Source organism: Myzus persicae, unplaced genomic scaffold (assembly GCF_001856785.1).
Source record: "Myzus persicae strain clone G006 unplaced genomic scaffold, MPER_G0061.0, whole genome shotgun sequence".
In the NCBI taxonomy this organism is placed as follows: domain Eukaryota; kingdom Metazoa; phylum Arthropoda; class Insecta; order Hemiptera; family Aphididae; genus Myzus; species Myzus persicae.
Window position 1 is genome coordinate 90,102 of NW_019104008.1, and position 16,496 is coordinate 106,597.

General features: G+C 35.1%; 1 protein-coding gene across 6 annotated transcripts in view; it reads right to left on the reverse strand.

Annotated features, from left to right (window-relative positions):
• Positions 1-270: 270 nt before the first annotated feature.
• Positions 271-16,496, reverse strand: part of LOC111037517 (follistatin-A) — a 92,710-nt gene continuing 76,484 nt past the window's right edge. For 4 of the 6 annotated variants that reach the window (XM_022320145.1, XM_022320144.1, XM_022320143.1 and 1 more), the window contains exons 3-7: positions 15,003-15,197; positions 13,675-13,902; positions 13,238-13,462; positions 4,205-4,468; positions 366-478 (exon numbers count right to left, since the gene is read on the reverse strand). In XM_022320145.1, coding sequence (XP_022175837.1) covers positions 417-478; positions 4,205-4,468; positions 13,238-13,462; positions 13,675-13,902; positions 15,003-15,197 — 974 coding nt within the window. In that variant the 3' untranslated portion in view covers positions 366-416. Of the gene's footprint in view, positions 479-4,204; positions 4,469-13,237; positions 13,463-13,674; positions 13,903-15,002; positions 15,198-16,496 lie in introns of all 6 variants that reach the window. The other 2 variants (XM_022320141.1, XM_022320142.1) reach the window with 2 other exon arrangements.

Sequence of the window (16,496 nt, forward strand, 5' to 3'; positions counted from 1 at the left end):
TAATATAGCATTATAGCCGGTATAGTTATATATTTTACAAAGGCATACCTAACAAATATTATAATATAATGGTTTTAGTCTGGACGTAAATACTTTCAGGGTATGATATTAAACTATTATAATATTATTATATAATACTACTTCAGTGTTATAATTGTACTTAAATGTAATAATATAGGTAATAATGTATATTGTACGTGAATGTACTTATAGTAGGTATAATATTATATATAGGTGTGTATAAGTCGCGTGATATTATAATATAGGTAATATCGAGATATTAAATTCCGCTAAAATTTATATAATATTATAATATGTGTATATAATTATTATAGGTATGTATATAATATTAAATAATGTGTATTAAATTTGTCTAAAGGAATCATATCACGTTTCAGATAGTCAGTTTGTCTCGTTCAAATCCCATCGATGAGTACGTTGGATGCGTTCACGTAATTCCAATTGCCGTTGAATACTTCTGAAAAAAAACAATCATAATAAATTTGATTTATTAGTTGAAAAGAACAAACAGTAGGTACTTAAAATCTCGGGAGGTTTGTTAAAAAGTATTAACTACCAAAATACGCAATTATCGTGTATTATTATATAGTATGCCTTCGTCGAAATAAAAAATTAGTTTATAATGTTTTTTTTTGTATATTTCAATAAATAATATGAAACAATCAAAATTAAATTTTTTCTGTAATTAGTGAGCAATGTTTATCTTTAGTTCTTCACTCTTCAGTACTGGAGTCTTATTGTGAACAGATAAAAAGGCTTGAAATATTGCCTATACTCAACCCCTGAGCTACTTTATACTTGAACGACCAATAAAATATGAATTCAACAACTGCAGAAATAAACAGTATACAAAACGTCTTCAAATATTTCATAAAAAAAAGGGTAAGCAAGTGAGTACAGATTTGCTGTGGCCGCTGTGGAAACTTTAGGTGTCATGTTGGTCACTGTAATAAAAGTGTTTCGTTTTAATTCATGATATTAAACTATTGTAGGTACCTATACGAAAAACCATTCTGAGCAAAGACGGAATTTTGATAAATTTGAATATTTAACAGCTACTCATTAATAAAAAATATCGTGCCTATGTATGTTTATTATTTTTGACAAACCTATTGTATTTAATTTCAAGCTTTTTAACATAGTGAAAAATTGAATATATTATATCAATATTTATGAAACATTTTTTAAAGCCTAAAAATAGCTCAAGAACAGAAAAAATACACACTTGGTGAAAATTTCGTGTACCTACGGCAATATTTGTTTTTGAATTATTTACAACAAAATAAGAAAATTGTTCGATGAGATATCGCTAATTTACAGTTGAATATCCAACGTCATAAAAATTTAAACTCCAAGGGCTCATAAAAAATGAATATAACTTTCCAAACTTTTTCAGACTTCAGTGGTTACACTTAAGTTCTCAGCCAGATTTCGTTGGTTGAATAGGTGCTTTATTTTAATTAACCCTAAAATATAAGTAGACATTTATTGAAATATTTCAAAACTTTCATCCCTCTCCCAAGGTATGCGCGTTGCCAGTAAAAATTGAAAATTTTGAATAACAATACCTTTTACCTGCCTAAATATTTTATATAATTTATCAATAGTCCTATATTTATAGCTTTTATCCATATGGCTCTAAAAACAAAATGTTTGAATGAAAGCAATTTTGATATATAATCATATATTTTTTTCTATTTATTTTAATATTGGGTACCTAAAATCACACTAATCACATTGTATATGATATTATAATGTACACCAATACGGCCTATAGTGTATAGACCATAAAAATAGCTAAGTTTATAAAATATAATTGTTATACTTTGATTGTTTGAATAAAATATGATATATATTTTGAACTCTCATATTTTTTACCATTTATTCAGGAGTTACAAGTAAATACGTACAAGCTAATATTATGGTGAATTCTATTTTTAAGAATATTATTTCATTATAACTGTGCAGATGAGGCGTGTATAAGTATAATATATTAATGTATATCCGTTCGACACCCGAATGTGATGAATCAAAATCATAGACTTACAGCACGTCAAATGATGTTCATTTAATTTCGTATAGTCGACTTTAATGTTACAGTGAATAGACCTCAATCATTAAAGTTAAATCTTAAAGTTATTATCAAACTTAAAAGTAAGAACGTATTATCCGTGTTTTCTAGTGGGTTTTTGATTTCTATGCGAGCTATGAGTTGTAATATTAGACATATTATGCACTTACTCATACCTCGCTTGAAAAATAAAATATCCTAAAAAAAACTGACAATGTTCTTACTAACAGTTATTGATAACAGGTCAATACACTGTACCTCATTGTAAAGGTTAATGCACGAAATCGGAACTGCTGAACACAATTAATAATATACTGTACTGTTTCAACGTTTGTAAGACGGAACGCATGGGGGTATGGCGTCCTCTGACAGTCCTAAGCTCTCCAGCCACTTTTAACCACCCTCCACATACAACTAGCTGGTTGCCGGCGGTTAAACGACTGCTATAGTCGTATATATATATATATATATATATGTATCTATATCGAGCTATATCGTGAGGTATAACGTTTCACAAATATTTGACGTCCCCTCGAAGGGATACGCCGCTCTTCAATAGGTTTGTCTGTCTGAAAATACTCGCCTCTGGCCGGAAAAGAATAAATTTAAGGAGCAAGACGACACGGGAAGTGACTATACATAAAGATTAAAGGCGTATAAATAAATCATACCGTTTCGGGGGGATAGATTATATTATACACCTATTACATTTATACGGTATACATAATGCATCTATATAGACCATAAACCCTCGAGATGCGGTTGCACCACTCTTTTCCGGACCGTCATCTCCTCGGTTTATATGGTCGATATATACGCACCCGATAAACAGGTGGCTGTTATATTATAGTATATACACATGGTGTGCGTCGACTGTTTATAGAACACTAAAACGATCAAACGGAAACGGGTAATTGGACTTATCGTGATCCTCTTATGACGACGTAATACATAGCTGTATGCATGTTGCCGTGGTAACTAGTGCGGAGAGTGAAACGAATAAATTTGGAACTTTTCGTAGGTTTATTGGAAGGGAGAAGTGAAAAATTCATCTCTACGGGATTACCGATATTCGGCAGCCCGACGATGAAACCCAACAGTATATTACACCTATAGGCAATAGGCACTAGACCTGTGCCCCCCCCCCCCCCGTTGGTAACGACTACCGTTTGCTGATAGAAATATTTTGTGTCTAATGTTTATCATATTGTGTTTACAATTATTTCCTCCGCTTAAACTGCGGGATTACTCTTTTCACGTTTAGCATAAACGCGACGAAGGAGTGTTCCTATTACTATCATAAAAAAGTACATAATATGCACACACACATGTGTAAATTAGAGAGAGGGATTAGTCGCCCCTAAAAACTCCTAAAGTATTTCCTAACTTAACCTCGTAAGTATAATAAATCATGTTAATACGTATAAATGAAGATATTTATAACCCCTCAGATTTTTAACCACAATTCTACCCACGTGCACACGACAAAAACGAATTATTGTAAGATATATTAGATCAATATTATTGATAGACTTAAACGGCTCAAAAGAAATTAGTTTATTGAAATTTGTTGGTTTCAAATTGAATATTATAAAAACGAGTCACGATTTTTGGCTTGCACTATAGTTACACTGAAACTAAAACCTAATACCGCAACTGTCAAAGTATATGCAGATCCCAGACCTCCGACTCCAGTTGTCAATAATACAACCTGCCATTTACAAACTTTGCAAGCATTACAGCCGCCATGGCGCCATTTATGTATCCTTAGTTGGGTACAATGTTAAAATATTTATGTTTAAAATAATTTTTATAAATATTTTTCATCATTTCTTTTAAGTATAAAAGTGTATTAATTTTAGGTTGGTGGTGGATACTTCGAATGCTTGTGTATTGTATTATGCTCAATAAAATTATAAAAATTGATTATCAATGAGAATAATAATTAGCGTTGAATTAATATGTATGTTTCTCATGGTACGTATTCACAGCAAGGCGACAGTTCTCTGGCCGAATTCGATTCAAAAAAGGGCACCTCCGGAAAAAAAAGTTTAGGAATCACTGGGATACTGTTGTACAGGAATATAAGAAAAACATGAATCGAGAACTTACCCATTTCGCCGTCTTGGCATGGTCCCGACGCCTTGGTTTCGATCACTACACCCGTTGCACATGCGTCCATGAACATCTGACACCAAGAGTGATACGTCTTGTCATTGCTACCGCACACCTTGCCGCCCGTGTCCTTGCGCTTTCCCGAAGTTTCCGGTTCCGGGCACGACAGGTTGCACGTCACACACCGCGGACGTCCGGTCTTTTTCTCGACCAGACACTTCTGACCGCTCTTGCAGCTCACCGTGGCGCACGTGGCAGATTCTATGTGGAAACACACGTGTGAGTTTTTATACGTATTTTATTTATTATGCAACACCCTCGAGTCCAGCGGCGTGGTGGACTTATTCACATTTTTAGAGACTATAGTCTGATAATAGATATATATACCATGCAACTACCGATGGCCTGATGTACTAAATTATCACCTATTGGCAATCACCCACCCACCTGCCATCTCTCGCTTACCCCGTTTCACCACGCCATACATCGCATTGTACGTGTATAGTAATAAAGACGATTAAGTCGGAATGATGGAGGAGGCACAGCCGCACAGACATCACTTCATAAATTAAGTGCACTGTACAATATGTCTATTGTCTGTAATAATATGATATTAAATATGTGGTATTGTATTTGCTATAACTTATAATATGGTAGGTACAGCTTTGCAAGTTGACTAACACGTGCAGTAATAAGCACCGAGTAAAAAATTTAAATATTATTTAGAATCTGTTGGTCACTTTTTTTTTGCTACTCACGAATACGGATGACGGGATATGGTTTTGGCGTATCGTCAACTCGTAGATATAATATAAAATGTGTAGTAGGTAGTAAAAGTTATATTTGATTTATAGTTCTGAAAAAAATGACGGGCTCCTGGCAAAGTGTCACCGCGTTAAAAATATGTATATACTCATTATTGCAGTGTACTATAAGCGCATCTTATTATATTAAATGACCGTAAACAACGGATATAATTATACTTACGAATTATTTTGAATTTTGACGTATGTATGGTTTTAGTAACAAGAAAAAAGCAACTACGTCAAAATATATGACAACTATAATATATGATCACATAGCACTTATTGCAGCAGCGTACGTCTCTCAAAAACGTCACTATATGATAATAATAATTATTACTATTGTCAAACACGAACGATTTGTTTCGATTCTGTTTGTCAATTTGACACCCTGCGGGTATGTATTATACTACATATTTTATACAAAATAAAATGTTCGAATTCTCGAGCAAATATGTACATTTGGTGCTTCTAGAGATTTTAAAACCAGCGCACTCATAAACTGCAGCCCCGCGGGCTTATCGAGTGATGACTAAAATACATACCTACCCGATGTCCGCAATAATAATTGTAGAGTTTTATTGCCGAGTGTGTGTATGCGTGTGTGCAGTGCAGTGGCTTATTACCTATAGCTATTTTTTTTTCAGTTACTCGCTCCGACGCGTTAAAATTCCCCGAGGTCAATAACGTATGGTTACGCACACGTTGTACGCAGGCATTATACTGTCCAATAATTATTATTATATTTTTCACGGAGACGACGACCGGTAAACGAGACGTCCATCTCACTCACGTTGTACACAGCGTAACACAATACCTATATAATATAATAATAATAATAATAATAATAACAAATCTCAGATATGAAAAAAAAAAAGCCTCGCTACAATGTTTCGTGTGGGCACGCGGGGGTACACGGGGACCTCCCAATAATCGCGATGATAATAACGTAAGCGCGTTATCTGCACGCGGAACGAACTAGGCAAGTCTTCGTCAGTTTTGTAAGTCGTTTTATAATGTGTTACACACGTATGCACAGGCATGCCTATTTTAGGTTATAATATATATGCATATGATATGATGATTACGAGCTTGGCAAAGTCACTGATCATTTTTAATTGTGTAGAGTTAGGTGGACGGAAAGCATTTAAAAAAATTTAAAGTTAATAGTCATCTATTTCTTTTTACTAACTCAGTTATGTCGAGAATTCAACGCAAACTTGCAGTTAACTTTTTTTTTCAATACATTTATCAATAGCCCGTGATGTGGTTTTAAATAATGTTTATCATCAATAATAACTTTTATTATATTATTTATTATTCAATTATTTATAGACTAACGTAACTCGGATGCGTTTAAAAGTAACTATATAGTCATTTATTAAGTTCATATCAATAAAAATCAGTGTAGTTAAAAATTCGGTCAATTTTAATAGGTTGAAATTAATTTAACTTTTCAACTCGCTTATGCCCAGGCTTGGATAATAATGTACATTGGTAGTTATACCCGAATAATAATAATAATAATAATATTTTATTAACGACAGTAAGTTGTAATAATCCGCGACGTATCACCGCTGGACGGACGAGTCGGTCGGGTGCGCGTGTACGCTATTAAAATTTCAACGGTTCCTTCCATCCATTTAGCGGCTTCAAAACGTTGTGGGTCAGCGTTTTTATTTTTCAAGCGTCGCGTCACCCGCCGATGTAAGTACTTCCATATTATTATATTATACACCCACCGCCACCTCACTACTTCTTGTCCGCCTACGCCTCCACCGTGCGCCGGTTATGGTAATACGTCGGGAATGTATGACGATGGCAACAATAATAATGTTATAATACAATGTATAAAATATAATGTTATTATTATATAGGAAGTCGTCGCGCACACGCTGGGGCGGCGGACGGCGTTAAATTTAACTCTTGGATGGCGGTCAACTGCAGCGACGGCTATTACGAGTCATTACCCGTACATATACAATGGTAATGGTAATAATAGTAGGTACTATATAATAATGATAATAACGATAATAATAATAAATAGCTCCGGTATTACGCCTAACGTTGCAGCGAGCCCGTAACTCGCGAGTAAATCTCCCAACTTGAATAATTGCTCCCCGAGCGTCCCCCCTCACCCACGTCAACACTTAAAAAATATTCTATTTCTATACATGTATTGTTGTAGGATTCGTCGAAAATGAACGCTGCTGCAATATACCTCGCGAGTTAAATCTTACAAGTTACAACCAACCGCTGTGGCCAGGGTGGGAGCGGAGGAGGGGTTTAAAAACACAATCACCCCTTCCCAGGATTGCAACCTATTTTATATATTTAATAACACGAGACTTAATTGTGAAAAATTAATGACAGGTGTATACTTGCCATTTTCTTTACATAAATGATACGTCTCTGAAATTTGGTTATCGATTTGGAAACGTTATTTAATTTCAAACCACTGGCGTAATGTACCATGAACGTTAAACAAAAATTTAGCGGTATCAAATTGAGCATGAAAAAGTGTGTTTAGTGGTAACTGGTAATACTCAAGCAATTTGCGAATAAAACTAATTAGAAAATAAATCGGAAGTCGGCTATATCAGGTCATCCGTGTAGGCATTCAAATTTAAAAAAAGTGTCTTTTGAGTTTATGTTAATAGTTCTCTATACTCAGTACTCATTGCTCATTGATTTATAAGCTATTACTATTTCTTATTAAAGTCATTACTTAATAATTACAGTACATTGCGGTTTTTTTTTTTTAATTATTTCTTCGGTTCACACAATTTATAGGTACATGCGACTTAGGTCCTAAACTCCAAACACAGTTCACACGTTAATTAAAAAAAGGATGGTACGCATTATATATTATATGACACAACGCCCGTCAATGGTTCATATAATAATATTTATACGAGACGCCAGACACGTGCATAATAAATAATAATATTAAAATATTGTTAATAGCATTATACGATGGGCCGGTGAGTGCGTTTATGTTACTTTGTATTAAATTGTATAAAATGTCAAAAAAAAATTAATTGTCACCATAATATTATAATTAAACGCGTTGTTTTGTCTGTCTGAGCATTTCAATATAATATTACTATCCTCAATTATGTACCTAAAACGATTTTCAAAGCGTATTAATTATTACACAACGTATATGGTTGTATTTTAAAAGTTGACGAGTGAGCAAACTTTAGTTATATTTTTAGTATCAACTGTCATACATAGTAAACGTAATATTCAAGTACTAGTTTAATGATTTAAACCAATCAGGTACATTCCACATATTTTGGACACGGACCGTTTCGAGTGAGAAATGATTTTTTGTTTCCTTTATACCTAACCGTAACGTTAAACTAAACAACGTTCATTTGATATATTATTTTCTCCAACTTTATGAGAAGTATATATATAATATATAAGTAATAATAAATTGCTAAACAGTAAACTATGTATAATGCCCATAAGGAAGTAACCTAACGTTGTATAACAACTCAAAATTTTAAACCATGCCGACAGTACGTTGACATCTCATCGTCCATAGCTATTATAGGTATGCTATTAAATAGGTAGACAAAACACAACAGTTATTGTGATTGTCTGTGAATCGTTCATTTTAACGAATATTATTTTTAAATCACGACCATTTCACATTACATAAATTAAAATATGTTATGTGTCCAAACGAACGTCTGTGTTCAAAATAACTAATAGGCGATGAAATCACGTACCTATATATAGCAACAAAAAATTACCGAAATTATCGTATTAATCGTTAAATCGCGTATGTAATATTATTCTCATCGTTGCATGACGATGTAGTTGGAGGAAACGAATTATTATATAGGACCAGACGACCAGTCGAGTATACATATAGATATATCATAGAACTAGTAAACTATACAACTCTTATAATATAATACTGATTTCACCTACACACAAGACTATTTTAGTAATTGGATTTTCGGAGAAAAAAAAAACTAGAAACGGATGTCGGAGAAAAACACGACATTACTGCGATATGATCTACAAGAAACTTTGTGATACAAAAAAAACTCCGCCTCAAAGATAAAATAAAGATCACATTTTGGATGTATAATATATTAATATATACAACGTAAACACTAATGAGTACTTTAAGTCTATAAATGTATAATTGCGTAGTTTATTGTAAGCTTTGTGTTTTATATATTAGGTATGACAACTATTGGACTGCTGTTTTTAATTTACTATTTCATCGACTACAATTTAACAGGATAAGAGATTGGAGAGCAGAGTACAAGTCGAAACGAAAATAACTACACAACAAAATCTCAACATCATAGCAGCGTATATAGAAAATATATAATATCAGGTTATATCATCATCCTTCTAATCCTAAGTGCAAACGTGCTTGTAGTACCTACATGTAGTTCTGTACATTGGGCGTGTTGTGGTAAAGGCAAATTATGCTGCGTCTTTCGAAATGAATTCACGTTACTGTGAATACATCGAGTATTTTATTTAAGCTGTTATTGAATGATTCATAAATATTTGGTCCACGAACTGTAACAATGTTTCTGCTTAAAATCACATTTGAAGGACCCACAAGTAGAGTTGTTATTGTTACGTGTTTTAAGTTTATCGGATTCTAAGCGTTAATGTGTTGTCTTCTTGTTCGGAAAACAGAAAATTTCAGGACAGTGTAAGATTTTAGCAGCACTTTAATAGTTTAATATACCTATCTATTTGTATTGCATGTTAGAAAGGTGATTTTTCAAGTATTCCTATAGCTTTCTAAGGAAGCCAAAAACGTTTTAGAAAATGATATTTATTAGCAAGTAACACACGAAATTATTTTTTAAGACGATCGCCTTATGTTGATGAACCGACATTTCCTCTTTCTTTTTTTTCAAATATGTTTAGAATTTGACGAAGTTATAATAAAATATAAAATATGTCAATAATATAGTACGCTAGCTGCAGTAAATTGGATCAGGGCTGTGGCGACTGGCGGATACACCCAAAATTCGAGTATAATAATATCATAAGATCATATTATGTATTTTACAGTATTTATAATAATTGTAGATGAATTACGATCGACGACGAAACGATGGTTGGCGGCGACGACGCCCGTTATAAAGTCAAATAACATCGTATATCTAATATTTTATACGTCGTCGGAGCCGGTGCATCTATATGATATGTCATGTATACACAGCCGAATATTATGCACTTAAATATCGACTCTTCGACGAAATTAATTTATTACGCAACAACAACAACAACATCGACGACGAGGAAAAACAACATCGTCGTAATATACGTCACACGCGACTTCGCGTATAATATTATAAGCGATTGTCTGCGAAAAACAGGTGGCGGCGGGGTTGGCGCGAGTCGTCGTGTTTATTGTAATAATACTTAAGCGATATTAAATATACTTGCACACAAACGTATATTCGTGCGAGTGTGTGAGTATTATATAAAACGGGCAAGTTTTGATGGGTAGTAAACGCCACGGACGACGACGGCGGCGGTGTGCGGCGCGCGAGTTTTGTTGCTGCACCGGAGCGTCTAGACGGCTTAATGAAACCGACTGGTATAATACATAGTGTTGTTGTGTTGTGCACACATATAATAATACAATAATAATAATAATAATAATAATATCGCAGCCGCCGCCGCCGCAGCACTATAAAAACGTCCATATAAAACGCGTACATAGTCTGCTGCCGCCGCCGCCGCAATAACAATAATAAAGTATGCTATACATATACATAATAATAATAATAATAATAATAATAATAATAATAATATAATATAGTATGGTACACGTACACGCCGCCCGAGGAGGAGAAGCTGCGAAACGTAATTATTATTAGCGGGCCCGTCCGTGTGCGATTCGGTAATAATTACGAGTCGATACTAAAAATTCGTAATTTTTTTCCATCCTCTCTCGTTTCGGTGCTTCGGCGTGTGCGTACTATTTTAGGTACTCGCCTGATGTCTACCTGTTGCTGCTGCTATTAATACGGCGCTGATTTGTGCCGAATTCGCAGTATATCTATATGGCCACATAACGCGTATTATAGGCACCTGTACCACAGGACGCGGCATGCATGTTACACACAGGTATAGGTATTAATATTATACGAGTACGAACATTTATAATATATCTCCGGCGAGCGGGGCCGTCGGCGAGCTGGCTTGTGATATTAATATCGCGATACGACCGAATTCTCACGATATTATGATGTGTGCGTGTTGTACACTTGCACCTACCTGTGTATTATGCATATTACTGCAGCGGCAGTCGTGTAATGTATACGACCACGTCGTAATTATATTATATTATCGTACGACCGCCGTCGTTTACGATTCGGAGATTGGCGACGATAGACCGTACTATGTGTGTACGCGCATATTTATCGTCGCAAACCGTTAAAAGAAAAAAAAACTACTCCCCAATATTATTATATATATATATATATATATGCGGTGTGGACATTATATTGTGGTCTCCGCCGGCGGCGTCGGGTGTGTTCGAACGCTAAATTGTATATACCCATAATATAATACGTCGTATACAATATAATATGTATAGTAACGTCTTATTTGGCGAGACGCGAACGGTTCGTATTTTCAGCCATTCGCAGTCGACGACGGTGACCGAGTACGAAGCGCGGCTTACACGTCTATTTTGACAAATGTCGACGAATAACGTGATCTCGCTGTACGAGGAGAACAAGAGTTTAGGATATAGATGCCCGTGTGCCAGGGTTGGATTGAAGGCGGTTCGAGCAGTGCAGTGGCACAGGGCCCCGCGGACCGCGGTCTGTTGGCTGTCGCGCAAAGAAATCATCCGATATTAATTAATATCCCATATTAATTTACTCAGATATCGAAAAAATAAGTACAAATACGTAATGTCTGTTTAAATATAAAACAGTTAAAACGTTTTGTCAGTAAAATATATATTTTGTCGTGTGCGAACATATAATTATTTCTCTCGGGTAGGAACTTACATAGTTATGTGTACGCGTGCTAACACATACAGTGATGTAAGGACGAAAATATTAACAATCATATATTTTATATAATATTAAATGTTTTTAATATGTGAATTTTTAAAAAAAACACCGTTAACTACTTTTTAAAAGTATTTTTTTCTAACACTGTCCATCCTTGATGGCTATGCATAAATTATTTTATTTTATAATTATTTCAGTAGTGTTTGAGTTCTTAAAACGTATTTAAATGTGTTAATATATAAATTAACATAATCCTTTTTTTATTTCGACACAGATCAACATCACACTAATCTTATCTTGAACGATATGGGTCCATATGATTCAGATTCATCATCAGGCTTAAAATTTAACTATCTCTGATAGTCCAAAGAAATAACAATAACGGCTAACAACCACTAAATAAGCTCTTCAAAAACATTTCGCACATAGCCCCGATATTTACCAGGGCCTGCTTACATAACACAAATAGTATAGTCAGTATAGAGCAGTGCATAGGCGTGTCTAAGGTAGCAGCCTATTGTGCCTGGGCTGGCCCTGCAGTTTTCGAAAGGAGCCGGTCAACCGGGGTACAGCTTTTATTTTAAAACAAAATGTATTTTACAAAGATATGTTCGACAAAATTAGGTAGTATCTTTATTTTATCAATAACATGACGTATTGTCAAATTGTTGGTTCGCGACGTCGGAAAAACCTAAACTATTAATACAGACGATGGTACGGTTGGCATCTATTGCCTATTGGATATTATTGTTGTATTATTATTTGATTTGTAGGTAATTCAGGGCTGAAGATTGATGAATTATATTTCTGAAATTAAATTCAAACTTTAAAGGTATACTGAAAATACCGTAGATTATTAATTGTAAATTAATATTACAGATTTCTGGGAGGGGGGGCTTTAAAGAAAATACGACCTTGGGTGTATGGGGCTTTTTTCGGTTCATTGGGTTAACACCGGTCATTAGCTGCGGATGGAGTCTAGTCACGTCTATGGAGCAGTGACCGATACCAAACCTAAAACGATCGGTTGGTCAGCCCGAGAATGTCGAGAATCATTCAAAATCGGAGATTACCACTGTGGACTACCAGAATTGATCAAACAGAACTATACACCCTGCTCAAGTTTAACGCGTGTAACGAAAAAACCGGCGGACGGTGCAATGTTGCATCACACAAGACCAATGATTTCTTTTGGTACTCACTCTTGCAAAGCCCCTTGTACGCTATCGGTATGGCCTTGCCCACCCGGCAGGCGGCTTCGCGCAGATGACACGCGCTCTGGTACGTTCTGCCGTCGGATCCACACACCAGCCTGGACGGCGACATGCCCGGAGGACAGAAAGTTGCGCACTTGACGCAGTGCGGCATCAGGTTCTGGTCCTGTAGACAGTACTTGCCTCCCGGGCAGGCGACTTTATTGCATGAACCTGCAGACAAGTAATGATCGTTTTTTCAAATTAAACCCCATTATATACAGTCTGTGGGTACAGACATTATTAAATCTTAAAATAAATTACAAACGCCTTATCCGCAAAAAAAATAAATAATCATAATATTATATATTCTACGCGCACACATATAATAAAATATTCGTGCCCATATTGTATTTTATTTTTGTACCGATTTCGAGTATACTCACTCTGACACAGGCCGTGGTAGTCGACTACCAACGATTGGTCTCTGGTACGACACGATCTCTTTTTCAGGCGGCAGTGCGACTTGTATGAAACCCCGTCCGTACCACATACCGGACCCTTGATCGTAAATCCGTCACGTTGCTTGCAGTTAGGCGAACAGATGCACTTTGGCGAGCCAGACCGCATAACACACTTTTTGCCAGTAACACATTCCACGTCCGTGCACGACCCTGCAGCGCAAAGTGTACATGAAGTTCCAATTTTAAATCACAATAAAGCTCGTCAGGTTAATAGCGACGAATTGGTTTCCTGCAATTATTATTATACCACCGAAGAAAATAATTGGGAAAATGAATCTCCGTCAGAACACAGAGATATAAATATAAAAGTTAGTGGTAGGGACAGTAGGGTAGGAGGGAATTTAGTTAAATATACAATTTAAGGCGAATTGGCGGACGGAGTATCTGCATAATATGCTTCTATAGATATTTTCCCTCGGCAAGATAAATTGAGGAATCATAGATATGGTTTTGGGTATAGTGCAGTGGAAATATATCTAGTACCTAAGCATGCTCCATTTTGTAAGGAATTTAATCATCTAATAAATGTTTTTCTTATTAATTTTCGTTTTTATGGCAATTGGCAAAGCGTTGACCAAAAAAAAGTTGTGCTCAGCCCAAAAACATATTTCGGTTAAAATATGAAAACGATGTATCTATTCAGACGGTGATAGACAATAGAAATAATGAATGTAATAACGTAAAATATAATATAGTATATAATATAGTACCTATAAACTAATCATTGTATGATATTATGATATTTTTGAAAAATTACGATAAAACGAATATTTTACATTTGGAATGTGATTATTGATTGTTTAATTATTTTTAGTTGACATCTCCAAATAACTAGCTGGTGTAAATGTATATAATACATATAATATTCAAAGTCGATTGTCGACTGTTGTATGGCACACAATTTAAGACACCAAGTTATATTATGTAACATATAATAAAGCTACACAGATAGTTAATTTAAATAAATGATCAATACGTCATAGTTATAAGACGACTTATTATATTACACTATTACATTACACTGCTGCACTACAGGTGAAATACAATAACAATAAAAAAACATATTATTGAAGTATCCATACAGATTAAAATATTGTACGAGTATTAATAATTCTATAATATCCATATACAATGTTAACCTCATATAAGCAAATGACTTGTAGTTAAAGCTCAGATAATAATTTTAAAAAACATAAAAAAAGATAAATGCATGGCTGGTATATAAGAATTTGGCCTTTAGTTGTAATTACCTTTGCACTTTGCACACGGTACGCCGTCGCCCAAGACGCGCCAGAAAAACAGCGCCCCGGGATCCAAGTCAGTCGAGCTCCAGGACGTGGAAACGGAACTGCCGCCCAACTTGCAGCATTGTTCTTTCGACAAGCGTTCAGCTAACAAGTCCTTGCACAGGCCATTTTTACCCATCGATCCCCAACACATGCCACCTGTGACAACAGAATTAAATCCACATTTAATGTTAAACCGTCTAAAACTACTAGAAATCAACAACATATTTCAATTTTATTTTTCACCTCGACATAAACTTTTACCCTCCATAGAATATTTTTCTTCATATAAAATAATGCCCTATTTGCCTTAGAATAACGTTATATAGAGTTAAAGGTGTAGTTTTTGCACTTTTCATTTCGCTGTTACGCATAATTATTCTTTCTGCACACAATTTTTCCAAAAATGTCAAGCAAGTGTGAGGGTGAGGGGGAGGGTTATGACATGAAAAAAGTTGGACACGGTGGATGGTGATAAAATTCTGAATCAGGGGGGGGGGCGATGGTAGCGAAGACGGGGTGACCACATATTATATTCTTCAGACTACAAAGGAGCCTGCATGTAGACCTCTTTCGTGTTTTATGTTATGTCGTGTTTTTCCGCCGTGTTATGTTATTTGTCCGTAATCATGGTTATATTATATGGTAAGAATGATACGATTTTTAAGTATTATGATTGACTTCAGTCAATTCAGGGCTCTGGTTTGCAGAATATTCACAATTCAGATTTCCCTATTTCAGTTTATTAAATAATATATTTATTTTCATAATTATTTATATTTTACCATTTGGTACAATGTTATCAAAATTCCAAGGTATGAAGGGAGGAGCACACTACACCGTGCCGAGTCGTATCTTGTAAAATAAATTTCTCTCGCTTGGTTCCATTGAGGAATGCCATGCAGAATATCGTTATTTTATAGTAGAAAATATATTTAACTTTTGGCTATAGGCTATGTGGTTTTACAATCATGTGCAGTGAATTGATAACTAAAAAAAATTATAAAACTTTGTGGTATAGTATTCATATTATAATCGACAAGGATTTTAGTGTCATTGGAATCGCATTTTGGTATAAACATCAAAGACATAAGGAACAAAGGAGGCACATGATCATTAAAAACCCGACACCACACTAATGGTGTGATTATGTTAACTTCTCTTGATTCAACCAATCAAGACGTCTGTATAAGAGAACATGGTGATGTTTTTTCCTCCAACAAGGAGGTGATGTACAGAAACCTTAACTGATGATCGTCGATGGTATATTATTATTGAGGTAATCGACCGTGTACGCCGTGGTCGTTGAATTTATACCGTCACCGAGCGTTTGACCGCCACCTGTATTCGGAGTTTCGGTATACTCACCGAAGAAATCCTATAGGTAGCGGAAGAAAAACTTTTTGCAATACGAACGCCGACGTTTGAAACGTTTGTAAAGTTGCTCGGCGCGGTATG